General features: G+C 35.9%; 1 protein-coding gene across 1 annotated transcript in view; it reads right to left on the bottom strand.

Moving 5' to 3' along the window:
- KIAA1524 (KIAA1524 ortholog) overlaps window positions 1-15,987 on the bottom strand; it is a 61,783-nt gene that overhangs the window by 25,461 nt on the left and 20,335 nt on the right. The window contains exons 8-12 of the mRNA XM_006873312.1: window positions 12,049-12,124; window positions 5,807-6,025; window positions 4,718-4,877; window positions 1,693-1,834; window positions 451-550 (exon numbers count right to left, since the gene is read on the bottom strand). Coding sequence (XP_006873374.1) covers window positions 451-550; window positions 1,693-1,834; window positions 4,718-4,877; window positions 5,807-6,025; window positions 12,049-12,124 — 697 coding nt within the window. The remainder of the gene's footprint in view (window positions 1-450; window positions 551-1,692; window positions 1,835-4,717; window positions 4,878-5,806; window positions 6,026-12,048; window positions 12,125-15,987) is intronic.

The following is a 15,987-nucleotide window of genomic DNA, read 5'->3' as shown; positions in this document are numbered from 1 at the left end:
GCTACCAGAGCTTCTTATATATAAATTGAAATTTGTTAGCTATTTTCTACATTATTCCTTCTTATCTTATTAATTACAATGAAAGCTTTTTCTTCCACAAATTTCTCTATTTCCTTACAGCCTTGACCATAAAAATCCCAAAATACAAAATCCCAAAATACATCCATCTCTAAAAATGCCAGCAGAATCTAATTAAGAACCTTACACAAAGAGAGAAAAGCCTGAGGAAGCACCACTGAACAAACGTCTGAACATTTGATTCAGGAGCACCTATGCTTAGGTTCTTTAAATGTAAGTAAACTAGTTAGAGAATGCTATTAGTACTTAACAACTTAAAATTTTCTTAATGGTCAATTCTAAGAAAATATCTTCAAAGGATTAATCATATTAAAACAGAAACTTATATTAAGAAACCTTTACATATGAATACATTTCAATGTTTAAACTCACCTGAAGGATCTTGTAGAAGCTAACTTCCATACCAGGAACCAACTGTTTAAGTTTGTTCATCAAATCAAGAGTTTTTAAAATTACATCAGCAGCGAGTTTGCTTGAAAAGTAAGTTGTAGTTAAAATTCAACAACTAAAAGATTGCTTAGAATTTATTTCCCTCCCTAATTCTAAAGAAAACAAAAAGTTAACCTTCAAGAAAGCAGAGTATTATTTCTGATGAGAAGTAAAAAATATCATAGAGATCTGTATCATTATACTCCAAGACCCAAAGATAAAACACTGGCATTAATAATCCAAGTTTAAAAGTGTTTTTTTGCTCTACTTTCAAATATTAATTAAGACTTTTTGCTTCAAAATTAGTGGCAGTGTCCACAGTTGTTGTTGTTAAGTGCCGTCGAGTCAGTTCTGACCCATAGTCAGCAGTGTGACCTATTTAATTCTTAGTTTTGTCAATGGAATAACAACTAGAGAGCAATCTTAGGCAGTAGAGCTAGTGAACACAGAATGTGTGCTTTATGAATCGTACTAGACTGTGTTCTGAACTTTATACCTGAAAAGCAGTACCAGTTGTTTCTTAGAAACCCTATACAGGGTAATTACGAGTCAGAATTGACTTGACAGCACTTAACAACAAAGTGGACAAAATATTACTCTTGGTGTGGTGCTGTAGGATCAACGATGGACTTTGAATCATAAGGTCAGAAGTTCAAATCCACCAGCTTCTTCTTGGAAATCATATATGGGGTCTCTGTAAGTTGTAACCGACTTGACAGTACTTAATGACAACTATTAGTGAAAATCCACCTTTAAATGATAAAGAAAAAGAGTTGTCTAGTAATAGGTAACCTTCAGCAGTGAAAGTTTTTACTTACAGTAAGAACTACTCAGCTTTTCACTGTAAAGTATAAAATTAAATTCATAAAGATCTCACAAAGGCTTCCGGAAAATAAATGTTCAAGAATATAGAAAACTGCTACACAATCACAATTAATTAAAACAGAACGAAATGAATATAAAAAATAAAAATAAAAAGTCAATACCTAAGGCATCCAATCCATGAATTGAATTTAGAAACATTTCATTACAAAGGCATTTTGACAATTCTTTGCTATACCTTGAGTTGATATAACATACCCAGATTCTTGGAAAAGGATAAAAGTCACTGCCATAAAACTACATCTTTTGATTTTATGCAAGTTTGCCCTTATCACTTTTGTCATTTGGATTTTATATACTTACCACAATTCAGAATCTGCTACTTTTGTTCCAAACCCCAGGTCAATCTTGCCGTAAGTAAACTGCTGTTCTATCAGAGTGGTACATTTGATAGTGGTCAGGATTTTTGCAACATGCATTTTTAGATTGTCATCTCCGCACAGAGGTAGGTTTTGTTAAGGGATATAAACAATACATTCTCAAGATACATTTGTAAAGTACTTTACAGCATTTGGAGGCCCTGTGCAGTGTGAACTAGGGTTAACGCATTTGGCTGCTAAACACAAGGTAGGTGGTTCAAGTTCACCCAGAGGTACCTCAAAAAAAAAAAAGACCTGATGATTGACTTCTCAAAAATGAGTCACTGAAAACCTAAGAAGCAGAGTTCTTCTCTGAAACACACAGCACAGCCAGGAAGCAACATCAACTCGAAGGCAACTAGTTGGTTTTATAGTACTTAGGGTGACTTCATACAAAATGCCTCATCATTGAAGTCCTGTGTAATTAATTTACATTTGTTTAAACAGATTTGGAAATTTGCAGCTCAGGAAATTTAAGTGTCTGGTAAATAACATAGATGGAATAGCACCAAATGTTTTTAAGTATAAATAAAGCAAGATTTATCTTTTAACACTGAATGATAATCATTTGTTAGCAGTGATCATAATGGCTCCACAATTTAAAGGAAGTTATTATTTTATATTTAGTATATGACAAATTTAATACCTATCACTAAAAGAAACCAGGTTCTGGTCATTTTAATGAGACTCCTTTAATATATTAAGTACAAACAGTAAGGTCAAGCAGCCAGAATTTCAAGCTGGATTAAGAGGACATAGAACTAAGGATATCACTGCTGACATCAGGTGGCTCTTGACTGAAAGCATAGAATATCAGAAAGAAGTTTATTTGCATTTTATTGACAAACATATTCAACTGTGTAGATAACAACTATTCACAGCATTAAAAAGAATGGGTATTCCAGAACACTTAATTAAGTGCTCAAAGGAACTTTAAGATAGAACAAGAGGCAAACATTCAACAGAGCAAGGAAATAAATAGTGAGTGGTTTAAAAATCAGGAAAGGTGTGCAACAGATTTGTATTCATGATACTTATTCAATCTGTATGTTGAGCAATTAAACTAAGAAACTAGATTACATGACATGGCTTCAGAATTGGAAGAATAGTCATTTAACAACAATGCAATATGCAGATGACACAACATTGCCAAAGTAAAGAGGAAGTGAAATACTTAATGATGAAGATCACAGACCATAGCTTTCCATCTGATTGCACTTCAATGTTAACAAAACAAAAATCCTCACCAACTGGGCCAATAAATACCTCACGAATGCTCATGGAAACAGCAGTGAAGAAATCAAACAATGTATTACATTAGGCAAATCTGTTGCAAAATATCATTTTAAATGTTTAAGAGCAAAGATGTCACTTTGCCTCATATGCATATGAAAACTGGACAATGAATACAGAAAACCCAAGAAGAATTGATGCATTTGAGTTATGATGTTGGAGAAGAACATTGAAAGTATCATGGACTGCTAGAAGAACAAATAAATCTGTCTTGGAAGAAGTACAGCCAGAATGATGCTCCTTAGAATCGCGAATGTTGAGACTTTGTCTCGTTCTTTGGACATGTTGTTAGTAGGGACCTGTGCCTGAAAAATGACATCATGCTTGGAAAAGTGAAGTCAGAGAAAAAGAAGAAGCCCTTCAATGAGATGGGTTGACACAGTGGCAGCAACTGTGGGCAATCATATCATCGTGAGCGTAGTGCAGGACTAGGTAGTGTTTCATTTTGTTGTGCACAGAGTTGCTATAATTCGGAAACAACACCACCAAACAATAACAAGATCAAGCAGAGTAATCATGGATCCCGATAGCAGTGACTATCAAATTTGGCTGCATGTTAGAATCAACTTGATATTTCAAATACACACACATACATTGATTCTAGGTTTTCACATGATTCCAAATAAACTGGATTCTCTTAAGTTTCTAAAACTGTTCCCTTGATGTTTTCACCAAGATGTGTACTCATTGCTATGAAAGGACTAGAAATTACAGAGCAGTAAAGGTTAAAAGGAGCTCTGGTAGCGTAGTGGTTACGAGTCGGGCTGCCAAGCTCAAGGTCAGCAGTTAGAAACTACCAGTGGTTCCGCGGGAGAAAGATGAGGTGTTCTGCTCCCATACAGATTTGCTTCCTCGGAAACCCAGTGCTATGAGTCGGAACCAACTCCGTGGTACTTAACAACAACAAAAGAAGATTAAACAGGGATGAAGTTTGCTCTAGGAAAGAACAAAGTTGAGCACAACCTTGTTCTGAGACACAAGGAACTCTTATTGATAAATCTAAGAGATAAAGCTGAGAGATACAGAGGCTCATTATTCATAAGAAACATTAATGAAACATTAAAAGGATTTGAACTTGGACTTAACAACTTAGAATTAGCTATTGAAAATAATCAACACAAAAGATGTAAGAAAATCATTGTATACAACTTAAGCAATGACACTAACTATACTTAAGTTTTTCTTTTTCTGAAATGAATCAATTTATATTGATATATTTGCCTTTTTTATAATCCAGTGTGATGTTACTCATGACTAAAACATTTACAGAGGTTGATTTTCATTTTTAAAATATAAACTACAAAAACAGGACTAAAATAGTAATAACTTTATCAATATCTCCTTATCTTCTGAAATGCTCCAATAACAAATGGCACTATTTACAATCCAGGGGCAGCAATTAACATTAAAATCAGATGGATTAACAAGGAGGAAAAGAACAATCATTTTAGGATGTATCTTCTAATCTCAATTTGTAATGATATTCAAATTAAGTTAAAAAATTTTTTTTGTTGTGTTTTTTTTTAAATGAATTTCAGCATTACGGTTTTAAGCAGAAAAACAAGTCTAGAAAACATTAAAGACTTGGTTGCAAATAAAGACAATGTGTAACTGCAAAACTAGAGAAAGAGAGCAAGTGATTATTTAGTTTCCATGCTGATGACAGAAAAGGATATTTAACAAAATTTCAATGGCCTTGACCATTCGTTCAGATTTTTTTCTTATTAAGGCCTCATCTAGCTTTTGTTCTATAAATTGAAGTTGATCAAGGATTGTAGGCAGCAGAAGGGTCACAAAACGATCAGCTGAGGAACAGCTAGCAGTATCGATGATATCCTGCAGAATTAATCACCAATTAAAAATAAAGATATAATATAAAATGTAAAAATGGTCATGTTTACTCTTCATCATTTTTTAAATATCTTAAAATTACTCCAGTATTTCATTGACCTGAGTCTCCTATTTTATAATTCATGTTCAAAATCTCCTTTTCATCTAGTTTCAAGGGCATGATGACCTCTTTTTCAAATGGAAAAAGGCTGTCTTGTTCTAGAAGAATAAGACCAAGGTCTTTGATTTTTAAATTATTCTAAATTAGAAGTATTTATTGAGAAGTAATATCATGAGTTTGCTAGATATAATCACAATATCAAATAAAGATCTTGGTCTTAGCACTTTACAACCATGAATAATTTCCATCAAGACTATCAATGGTTTTTGTAAAATGCCCAATACTGAACTAACATAAAATGGAATATAAATAATCTGTATATTAACCTCAACAAACACAATCACTTTTACATACATATGCTCCAATTCACTTCAGTGATTGACTTGTGTCTCTATATTAATCTAGTCAACAGCATAATAAAGTCAATAGACAGTATCTACTGATATGTTGTTGTTGTTAAGTTGCGTTGAGTCAGTTCTGACCCATAGCGACCCTGTATAGGGTGGTTTCCAAGGAGCAACTGGTGAGCTTGAACCACCAACCTTGTAGTTCAAACGGCTTTGCAGTCTGGCACATTATCTCATAGCGCCACACCAGGACTCCATCGACTGATATGGAGAGACAGAAAGTGACCACTGGCATAATAATGTACCAAACATAGTGACAAAACAACCAAATATACAAATCTTGTTTTCTAAAGCAAATGAATGGCTGAAAATTTACTGTGAGCATTTCTGAAAAAAAAAAAAAAAAAAACCCAACAAATTGTTAATGCAAAGTGGAAAAGTCAATTTGTCAATAATTTCATTATTACCTCAAATATTTCCTTGAACAACTGTAATGCTAAAATAGAACAGTTTTCTGAGGTGTCCAAAGGTTGGCTTGACCAACGAAGTATAGCCACGGTAGGTTCTAAACATTTAGAACGGCTTCCCAGTATAGTGTTGCCAGATGGAGCTTGTTCAAATATCATCTGAGTAAGGATGTGGCGCAGCTGAGTCACTGAACAGAAGGCAAGAAGTAATTCTAAAACCTGTGCAATATAAAGTCTTCATTAAATGTCAATTTCATTGGACTTCAACATATAAAACAATCAAATGATGACACTGAAAACTATATTTGTTTAAAAGAAAATTCTTTAAAACAAAAATTGAAAGCAATGTCTAATTTTTCTTTCAGTCAACTGTGTGATTAGGTTCCAAATTTAGAAAAGGTTTGCTAATGGTGATTACCTCTAATGAAAGAAGTCTTGGTGTTGCCATAGTTAAGTGCTCAGCTGCTAAAGGAAAGGCTGATTTGAATTTAAGAGGCTGGTCATCTGTTCTCATAAAGATTTAAGCATAAGAAACCCAGGGGCTCCACAGTAATGTTCTACTCCGTACTCGAGGGTCACTGAGTTGGAATCCACTCAGTGGTACCAACAACAACCTCTGACAAGCAAGATTGTGAGAGCCAGAGGGGAAGGCAACTTCAGCTAACGTTCTCCTTCCTACTGCATGCATACTTTTGGGTGTAACCACCACGTTTTTATAATGAAAAATGTAATATAAAAATAATAAAGAAAACTTACTGTCATCCTAAGATTTAACGGTGTGATGCTGTAGGATCAGCACTGGACTGTGAACCACAGGTCGGCAGTTCAAGCCCACCAGCTGGCTCCTTTGAAACCCTATATAGGGCTGCTATAAGTCAGAAATGACTTGATGGCACTTACCAACAACAAACAACAACTATAACAACTTTAGGGTAAAATTTAAAAGTGGTATTCCAAAGCTTTAAATGTTGAAGATGAATATTTCCATACTAAATGTGTACACTGTTGCATTATGCACCTTAATGACTACTTGCCTCTCCATTTCTTCTCTAATTCATGAATTGGGCCTTATTCTGTTAGGTAGTATACCACAGCATATACTATCAACCTATAATTTTGTTCGCATTTTCTTGATATCTCCTTGTCTAGCCAATCATTTTCTACCTCTTTATTACTGTTTCATGTAAAGGAAATATAATTGGAATGGTTCTAATGGTGGTGGCTGTATGCCACCAAGTCAGTTCTGACTCAGAAACCCTATATAGGGTTCCCAAGGCTATAAACGTTTATGGGAGCAGAAAGCCTCATCTTTCTCCAGTGGAGCAAGTGGTACATTCAAACACTACTGCTCTTGGGGTTAGCAGCCCTGTTCCTAATCCACTACACTACTACCTGGGCTCCTTATAATTGGGAAAGTACCTGGTTTTAACAGAATTTAGTTCATTAACATTTATTTTTAAAATGACACCAATCTTTGATCTATTTTTAAAATATAATTTCTAGTACTTATTTTTGAATAGGCAACATATGTGCAGGGTTCCAAAGTCAAAGGTACTACCATGACTGCTAGTTATTACTCTCCCTGAAGGAAAGTTATGTTACCAGCCTCTTATATATCCTACCATAGATGAGTAATTCACACACAAACATATATATACACACTTTCTCATGTATACTTAACTGAAGTACAACAGAAACACAAAACTAAACTGAGCAATCATTAGTGTAAAGGTACATGGATTTTCAAAATGAATACACTGGTGTAACTGGCAACCAGCTCAGAAAATCCACTAGCACCTTAGGAACCCCTAGTACTAGACAAGGTCCCAACTACAAACACACTACCACTCCCCTCCCATACCCGACTTCTGACACCTTAGATTAAATCTGTCTTCGCTATTCTTGGACCTATCATTTACATAGAAATTTTTGAATCAGCCTTCCAATTTATACAATGAAACTCAAATGTAACTTTACATAGAGTCCTGATGTACACTTTTATTATGTGTAGCTTCTTTTGCTTACCGTTACATGAGACTCACCCATATTGCATGTAGTTCTAGTTCATTCAAACACATTGCTGTGTAGTGTTCTAATATACTGTTTTGAACTAAGTGCCTTGGAGTTAGTTCTGACTCACAGAGACCCTGTATAGTGTTTCTGAAGAGCAGCTAGTGGTTTTGAACAGCTAACCTTGAGGTCAGACGCCCAGTGCTTATCCTACAGCGCTACATCAGGATTCCTTTCCAGTATTGTTAAGTGCCGTTGAGTCGATTCTGACCCATAGCGACCCTGTATTGGGTTTCTGAGCAGCTGGTGAGCTTGAACCACCGACCTGCCAGTTCAAACGGCTTTGCAGTCTAGTGCATTAACCCAAAGTGCCACACCAGGACTCCTTTCCAGTATACTATGGTTTACTTATCCATTCTACTATTGATAGACAAGGAGCTCTGGTAGCATAGTGGTTACGAGTTGGGCTGCTAACCTCAAGATCAGCAGTTCGAAATTAACAGTCATTCTGTGGGAGAAGGATCAGATCAGGTTTTCTGCTCCCATAACGATTTACAGACTCAGAAACCCTATACAGGGTCACTAAAAGTCGGAACCAACTCCACAGCACACCACCATCATCACTGCTGACAGACACTGGTTTCTTTCCAGTTTAGGGTTATGAGGAGAAGTATTACTATTAACGGTTTGTAAGTCTTTTGGTGAACATATATATGTATGCATTTCTTTGACGTAAACACTATGAGTGGAATTGCTGGGTCAGAGTGTACGCATATATTCAGCATTAATAAATACAGCCAGTAGATGTAGCAATTTTCAGTCCCATCAGTAATGTATGAGTGCAACAGATATACTACATTCTTTTCTATACTTAATATGTTAACCATCTAGTAGGAGTCCCTGGGTGGTACGCTTAGGCGCTAACCAAAGGGTTGGAGCTTTTCTGAGTCCACAAAGTCCACTTGGAACAAAAACCTAGTGATCTGCTTCTGAAAAAGCAAGTCATTAAAAAACCTATGAAGCACAGTTCTATTCTAGTACACATGGCTGCTTAATTGTATTGCACTACTGTTTAAATTAATATTGCCTCAAAGATTAATGAAGTTAAGCAACAATCTCATGTTTATTAACCAACTGACGTTTTTCAGTCAGGTTATCTACTGGATTATCAGGTTTTTTTCTGATGTGTTATGTTTTTAAGATACATAAACACATTTGGACAGGATTCCTTTGTTAAACGTTGTATTGTGGGTATCTGTCTATTCTGAGTTGCCTTTTCACTCTTTTACTGGCAGTCTTATGAACAGAAGAAATTTTAATTAAGCCCAATTTATCCTATTTTTTTTTTCCTTTAAGACTAGTGTTTTTGTGTTCTGTTTAAGAAAACCTGTGTCTATCCCCAAGTTATGAAGATATTCTAGGTGATTCATCTAAAAGCTTCATTGTTTAATAAATCTCAAGTTTAATCTGAATGAGTTTTACTTCTTTTGCAATTACTATGTTCTTTACTCATTTTTCTTAAAATGTTGGATTGATTGGCACCACCAATAGTGATGAACAAACCCAACTGGTGATAATGACATCCTTCTCTTACTCATGGTCTGGGGAAAGCTTTTAATAATTGCCATTAAATACAATGGTGTTATAGGTTTGGGTAGTTACTCTAACAGATAGAGAAAGTTTCTATGTATTCCTACTTTTATAATCTTTATCATGAATGAGTACTAAATGTTATCAAATGCGCTCTCTGTCTTTAATGAGATAATATGATTTACCTGTACTATTCTGTGAGGCTAAACCAGAATGATAAATCACCCTGGGATTCCTGGAATAAGTCCTGGTGTGGCGCTGTGGGTTAATGCACCAGACTGCAAAGCTGTTTGAACTGCAAGGATGGTGGTTCAAGCTCACCAGCTGCTTCTTGGAAACCCTATACAGGGTGCTACGGGTCAGAACCGACTCGATGGCACTTAACAACAACAAAGTGACCCAATATCACTGTAGCTATTGGAAAAGCATTGGCCTCTGAACTGCACGGTTTGCAGTTAAAGCCCACCAGCTACTCTATAGGAAAAAGACGAGGCTTTCTGCTCCTGTAAAGATTTACAGCTTCAAAAACACTGTACAGGGTTGCCATGAGTTGGCATGAACTCCATGGCAGTGGGTTTTGGGCTCTGATTTGCTAATATTTTATGTAGAATTTTGCATCTATGAAAGAGACTGGTCAATATTTTCCTTCTTTATACCATCCTTGTCAAATTTTGACATTAAGGTTACACTGGCCTTATAATTAAACATATTTGTCTAGTACGCTATAAAAAATGCTGTTTTGTTTAGTGCCTTCGAGTCAGTTCTGTCTCTTAGCCAACCTCTATAAGGTTTTCTAAGCTTTTTATGGTGTGCTCAAACTGTGGACCTTGTGGTTCACAGTCCAGTACTTATTATAAGGAGCCACTGCACTGCCATATAAGTTATCTCTTTTCCCCTACACCAAGGTGCCTTTTGCTTTCACTGCTCTCAATATCTATGAATTAATACTTTACTTTCCCATACTTTTAGGTTTTCTGTCAGCATGACACTTTGTAATGCTTCTACTCTTTTGTCTTCCCTGAGCTCCTTAGCTAGTCTAATACGTTTAGCTCAATATTATTATATTTTCCCCTTGCTGTATATACTTTGTATTCTAATAATTTTTATTTAGCACTCCTATTACCTATCTTTAGTCAATCTACAAAGATCTATTGAAATAGTGATTAAGCATAGTTCTCTTATTACACATAAGAGAAATTTTGGATATTCTTTGGTACAAAAACATTTAGAAAATATTATCCAAGTACTCCACCTTATGAAAAATGGCAAGTAATAAACTATAAAAAAAAGAAAACAGATAATAAACTCCATACTATTTCAATTCTTCTACCTTCTTCTAAGGACTCCTGGCGCGGCACTATGATCAGCAGTAAAGAAACCCTTTACAGGGTCTCTATGAGTACGAACTGACTCAACAACACATATCAACAACAACAATCATGTTTTACAAGATTCCTGGGTGGTGTAAATGGTCTGCATTTGTTGTCTAGATTCACTGTTACAGAAGGGTAGTTCAAAGCCATTCTAACATTTTTATTTTGTAAAAATTTATAGGATAAAATCTGGCCTGACAATGTGATGAGTTCTACTTCACTTCAAATAACCCACTGAATCAGTTCCAACTCATAGCGAATGTAAAAGGTAGAACTATAAAGCTTTTATAAGAAAACAATGGGCATCTACCTTGGTGATCTTGGAGTGAGCCCAGAATTCTTAAATGAAATACAAAAAGTACCAATCCAAACAGGATGACTGATAAAAGAAGCTATATTAAAATTAAGATAACATAAAGAGTGAAAAGAAAACTTACAGAACAGAATCGGATATTCTGTGTGTATGAGACACATGTATGACAAAGGAATTTTTCTAAAATAACTCTCACATATAAATAAGCAAAAGATAGCACAATAGACAAATGGAAAAGGCAGATACATCGCCAAATGGGATATCACCTGGCCAATAAATATTATACATGATATTTAACTTCACTGTGCATTAAAATACTAATTTATATTATAATGCAATACTGTTATATAACCAGTAGAATGACTAAAAAAGAAAACATGAAAATTACCAAGTATGAACAAGACAGAGCAATTGAAATCTTTATTAACTGGTATAACTCCTTTAGAAAACAGTTTCATGGTACCTCCTGAACAAACACATACCTCAATAATTTCACAGCTAGGTTTATACCCAAGGGAAACATGAACTCAATGAAAAGTCAGGCAGAAAATGCTAAAAGCCAGAATTTCATAATAGCCAATATACATCCATCAACTGAAGAAATAAACATGGATGGATCTAACATAATGTTGAACAAAAGACTCTAGATAACACTCTAAAATATTTTATTCACATGAGGTTCAAAAAACAAGGGGAAAAAAATACTATTGAACTTTGGATAGTGGTTATCCTTATTGAAGGTGAGAAATGTGAAGGGGTGGGTAGTGACTAAAGGGAACATAAGAAGGTTTTCTAGGCTTCTAGGGTTCTGGTCATGCTGTTTCCTGATCTTAGTACTTGCTATATAATTTTGTTCAGTTTGTGAAAATTCAGAGAGCAACGGTACTTAATGTTTTTCTGTACTTTATCACTTTTTATAAGTTCAAAATGAAACAAAATGTTGTATTTCCACATACCTTTAAAGAAGAATCAGGATCCTTCCCATTAAGAAGACCTAGTACCTGATTAAGGCATGAAGAAAAGTGCTCATATCTAGTAGAAAGTAAAAGGTAATATGGTAACTGATACACAAAAAAGATATGTACCTTTAATATAAATAGAAATTTTAAGTACATTTGCTATCATCTATTTATTTGGGTATTCTATATAGAATACAGTCTTTGTAAAGTTTATACTTAAAATTAGAAACACACCCTACCACCATGGTATACATAAGTTGGTCCTGTCAGTTAGTGAACAGTGAAAAATGACTCAAGTGGTGATAAATAAATCACTGAAACTTTCAGTACTTCAATTGCTTTTTAAGGGGATATTCAGACTGTAAAATTCAAAGGACATGACTTCTGCTTGGCGGTGGCAGAGCAGGTCAGGTAGGACAGGCACCATAGGGGAGGGGCTGAAAACCCAGAGACAAGGCTCTCACAAAAATGCACCAGAGCTCTGGATCTAGCATAAGGGTCAGGGTGTCAGTTTCCCATAACCGCCAGTGGAAAAATCACGGTATAAAAGAAAACATTGCGTTTTAGAAATTGGTCAGCAGGAGACTCCCTCTGCAGTCATCCCGCCTGGGCGGAATTCAGAGGGCAGGACTACAGACAGACCATCACAGGGAACCTGCTCTAAAAGCAGTGAAGTGACATTTGCAAAAGGAGGTGTGGCGGGATTCTACATGGTTTTTTTTTTTCCCCTCCTCTTCCCTGTTTGTGCCTGCTTTGCCCAAACAGGACACATTCAGGTGGGTGGGTGCGCACCTCCAAAAAGTCCAGCATGAGACCACAGCTTTCCCACAGCACAGAGAAAAGGAGCCCCATCGGTCCAAGGGGAACATCTTTGGCTGCTGCTTTTGACTTTTGCCTGTGGGTCCCAGCCCTAAAGTTAACTGGTGCGGGACCATTAACCCCTGTCTATCCAGAAAGGAAAAAAAGCAGATTTGGCCTGATAGACAAACCATATTAACAATCTGTAATACCTCAACATTGAAAGACACAACTATTTTAAGGATTACACTGTGCACACGTAGAAAGTTAACTGACCTTCAGAAATAAAAATAGTGGTGGTGACTACAGGAGGGGCCTGAGTGAGTGGATACCCCAGCCCACTACTGGAGGCTTCTACGGTGCACACACAATATTTTATTTTTGTTTCAAAGTGGAGATTCTTGTCTCTGCTTTTATATTGCTTCTACTTTTGGGCTTTTTGATCACACATTTTTTTCTGGTGGTAGGAGCTTTTTCTCCCTATGTTACCCAAGAAGAGACAGCAATTGTGGCCAATTATAGCCAAGCTACAAGCATACCCCATAATATTCCACCATTGAGACAAGAGCCAATAACAGCTGCTAAACGGAAAGCCTATCTCCTGATCATATATACCAGGAGACACCAGTAAGCTTAATAACACAACAACAAATATCCATTTAAGCAGTAAAAAACCCACACAACTACAGGAAATGACAAACAAAAGGTCTCAAATATAACAAACGATCTCAAAACATGTCCCAAAACAGAAAAGAGTAACTGAGACAAATGCGCTGGAGACAAAGGCTCCCCAGAAGAGGAAGAGCAGGTTTTGGATTTGCCTGAGAAAGAATTCAGAAGAATGATATGGAAACAAATTCAAATGCTCCAAAAAGGGGTGGAGGAAAACAAGGAAGAAGTCAGGAAAGTACTATAAGAGAAATCAAACAAGATGGATACAACATTGGAAACAATTCAAAACCTGCAAAAAGAGGTCCAGATGATTAATAAAATATCAGAAATGGACAATACACTGAAAGGGGAAAGGAACAGAACAGAAGGAAGCCAGAACGAGCAAGCTGGAAGACAAATCTCTCAATTCTGCTAAGATAGAAGAGCAAGCTGAAGAAAGGATAAAAAAATCTGGAGAGAGTCTGAGATTCATGCTGGATAACATGAAGAAGAACAACTTAAGAATGACTGGCATTCCAGAACAGGAAAATCAGAGAAGTCCACAGAGGAAACAGTTGACAAGCTTCTGGAAGAAAATTTCCCTAACATCTTGAAAGATGAGAAGATAAACATTCAAGAGCTGAATGTACCCCAGGAAGGATAGACCCCAAAAGAAAGTCACCAAAACATATAATAATCAAGCTCTCCAAAATCAAAGACAAGGAGAGATTCCTAAAAGCAGCCAGAAAGAAGAGAAGTGTCACGTATAAAAGGCAAGCAAATCAGATTAAGCTCTGACTATTCAGAACAAACCATGCAGGCAAGAAGGCAATGGGGAGACATATATAAAACCCTAAAAGAAAAAACCTGCCAACCAAGAATTGTCTATCCAGCAAAACTCTCAATCAAATATCCATTTGCAAATATCCATTGCAATCAAAACGTTCCAGGATAAACAGAATCTAACAGATTTTATCAAAACCAATCCAGCACTTCAAAACATCGTAAAGGGACTTCTTTGGACTGAAAACCAACAAGAGCAGAAAACAACCAGAGACTGACAGGCGCAGCAACATCACCTGGAACTTGGTCGACAGATAGCAGAGTCCAGAAAAGAACAAAACTACAACAATGACTTCAATGGAGTTGGGAGGTCAACTGAAGATCAAAATTATAACATTGTCAAAGAAGGGATAAACGTAGCAACAGATATCCAGGTGGTAAGGATGTCAAGTAGATTACAGGATACAATAGATTCTCTTAAATTGACCGCATAGATGTGTACAGAACATCCAACCCACACCAACACAGTATGTATTCTTCTCCAGTGCACATGAAACATTTTCCAGAATTGACCACGTGTTAGGTCACAAAGCAAGCCTCCATAAATTTACAAACATCAAAAATACTACAAAGCATCTTTTCAGACCACAATGCCATAAAACTAGAAACAATAAGAAGACTAAGGAAATAAAGTTTAACATATGGAAACTGAATAACACCATGCTGAAAAGTGACTGGATAATAAAAGAAATTAAACATTAACTCACAAAATTCCTAGAAACAAATGAGAAACAAAACACAACATAGCAAAATCTTTGGGACATGGTGAAACGGTGCTGAGAGGATAATTTATTGCAATAAATGTGCACATCCAAAAAGAGGAAACAACCAAAATTAACACATTAACACAGCATCTCCAACAATTAGAAATGGACCAGCAGAGGGAACTTACAGTCACCAAATGAAAAGAAATAACAAAGATAAGAGCAGAAATAAAAGAGATGAATACAGAAAAACTACAGAAAAAAAATCAACAGGACAAGAAGTTGGTTCTTTGAAAGGATTAATAAAATTGACAAACCATTGGCAAAAGTAACAAAAGAAAGAGGGAGAGGACACAAATAACTCGCATTAGAAACTACATGGGCGATGTCACAACGGAACCAATGGAAATCAAAAGGATAATAACAGAATATTATGAAGAGTTGAACTCCAACAAATTAGAAAACTTAGAAGACATGAATATATGTCTAGAAAAACACGACCTACCTAAACTTACTCAGAGTGGAGTAGAAAGCTTGAACAGACCCATAACAAAAGAATAAATTGATCAGGTCATCAAAAAACTCCCAACCCAAAGAAGTGCAGGCCCAGATGGCTTCACAGGTGACTTCTACCAAGCATTCAGAGAAGAACTATCACCAATTCTACTCAAATTATTCCAGAATATAGAAGAGGATGGAAAACTCCCTAATACTTTTTATGAAGCAAGCATAAACCTCATACCAAAATCAGGGAAGGACATCACTAAAAAAGAAAACTATAGACCAATATCCCTCATGAACACAGATGCAAAAATTCTCAACAAAATCCTAGCCAACAGAATCCAACAGCACATCAAAAAAATAATACACCATGACCAAGTGGGTTTCATAAAAGGGATGCAAGGATGGTTCAATATCAGAAAAACAATCAACGTAATCC

The sequence above is a fragment of the Chrysochloris asiatica genome, unplaced genomic scaffold (assembly GCF_000296735.1).
Source record: "Chrysochloris asiatica unplaced genomic scaffold, ChrAsi1.0 scaffold00236, whole genome shotgun sequence".
In the NCBI taxonomy this organism is placed as follows: domain Eukaryota; kingdom Metazoa; phylum Chordata; class Mammalia; order Afrosoricida; family Chrysochloridae; genus Chrysochloris; species Chrysochloris asiatica.
This window is presented reverse-complemented; position numbering and strand designations above follow the sequence as displayed.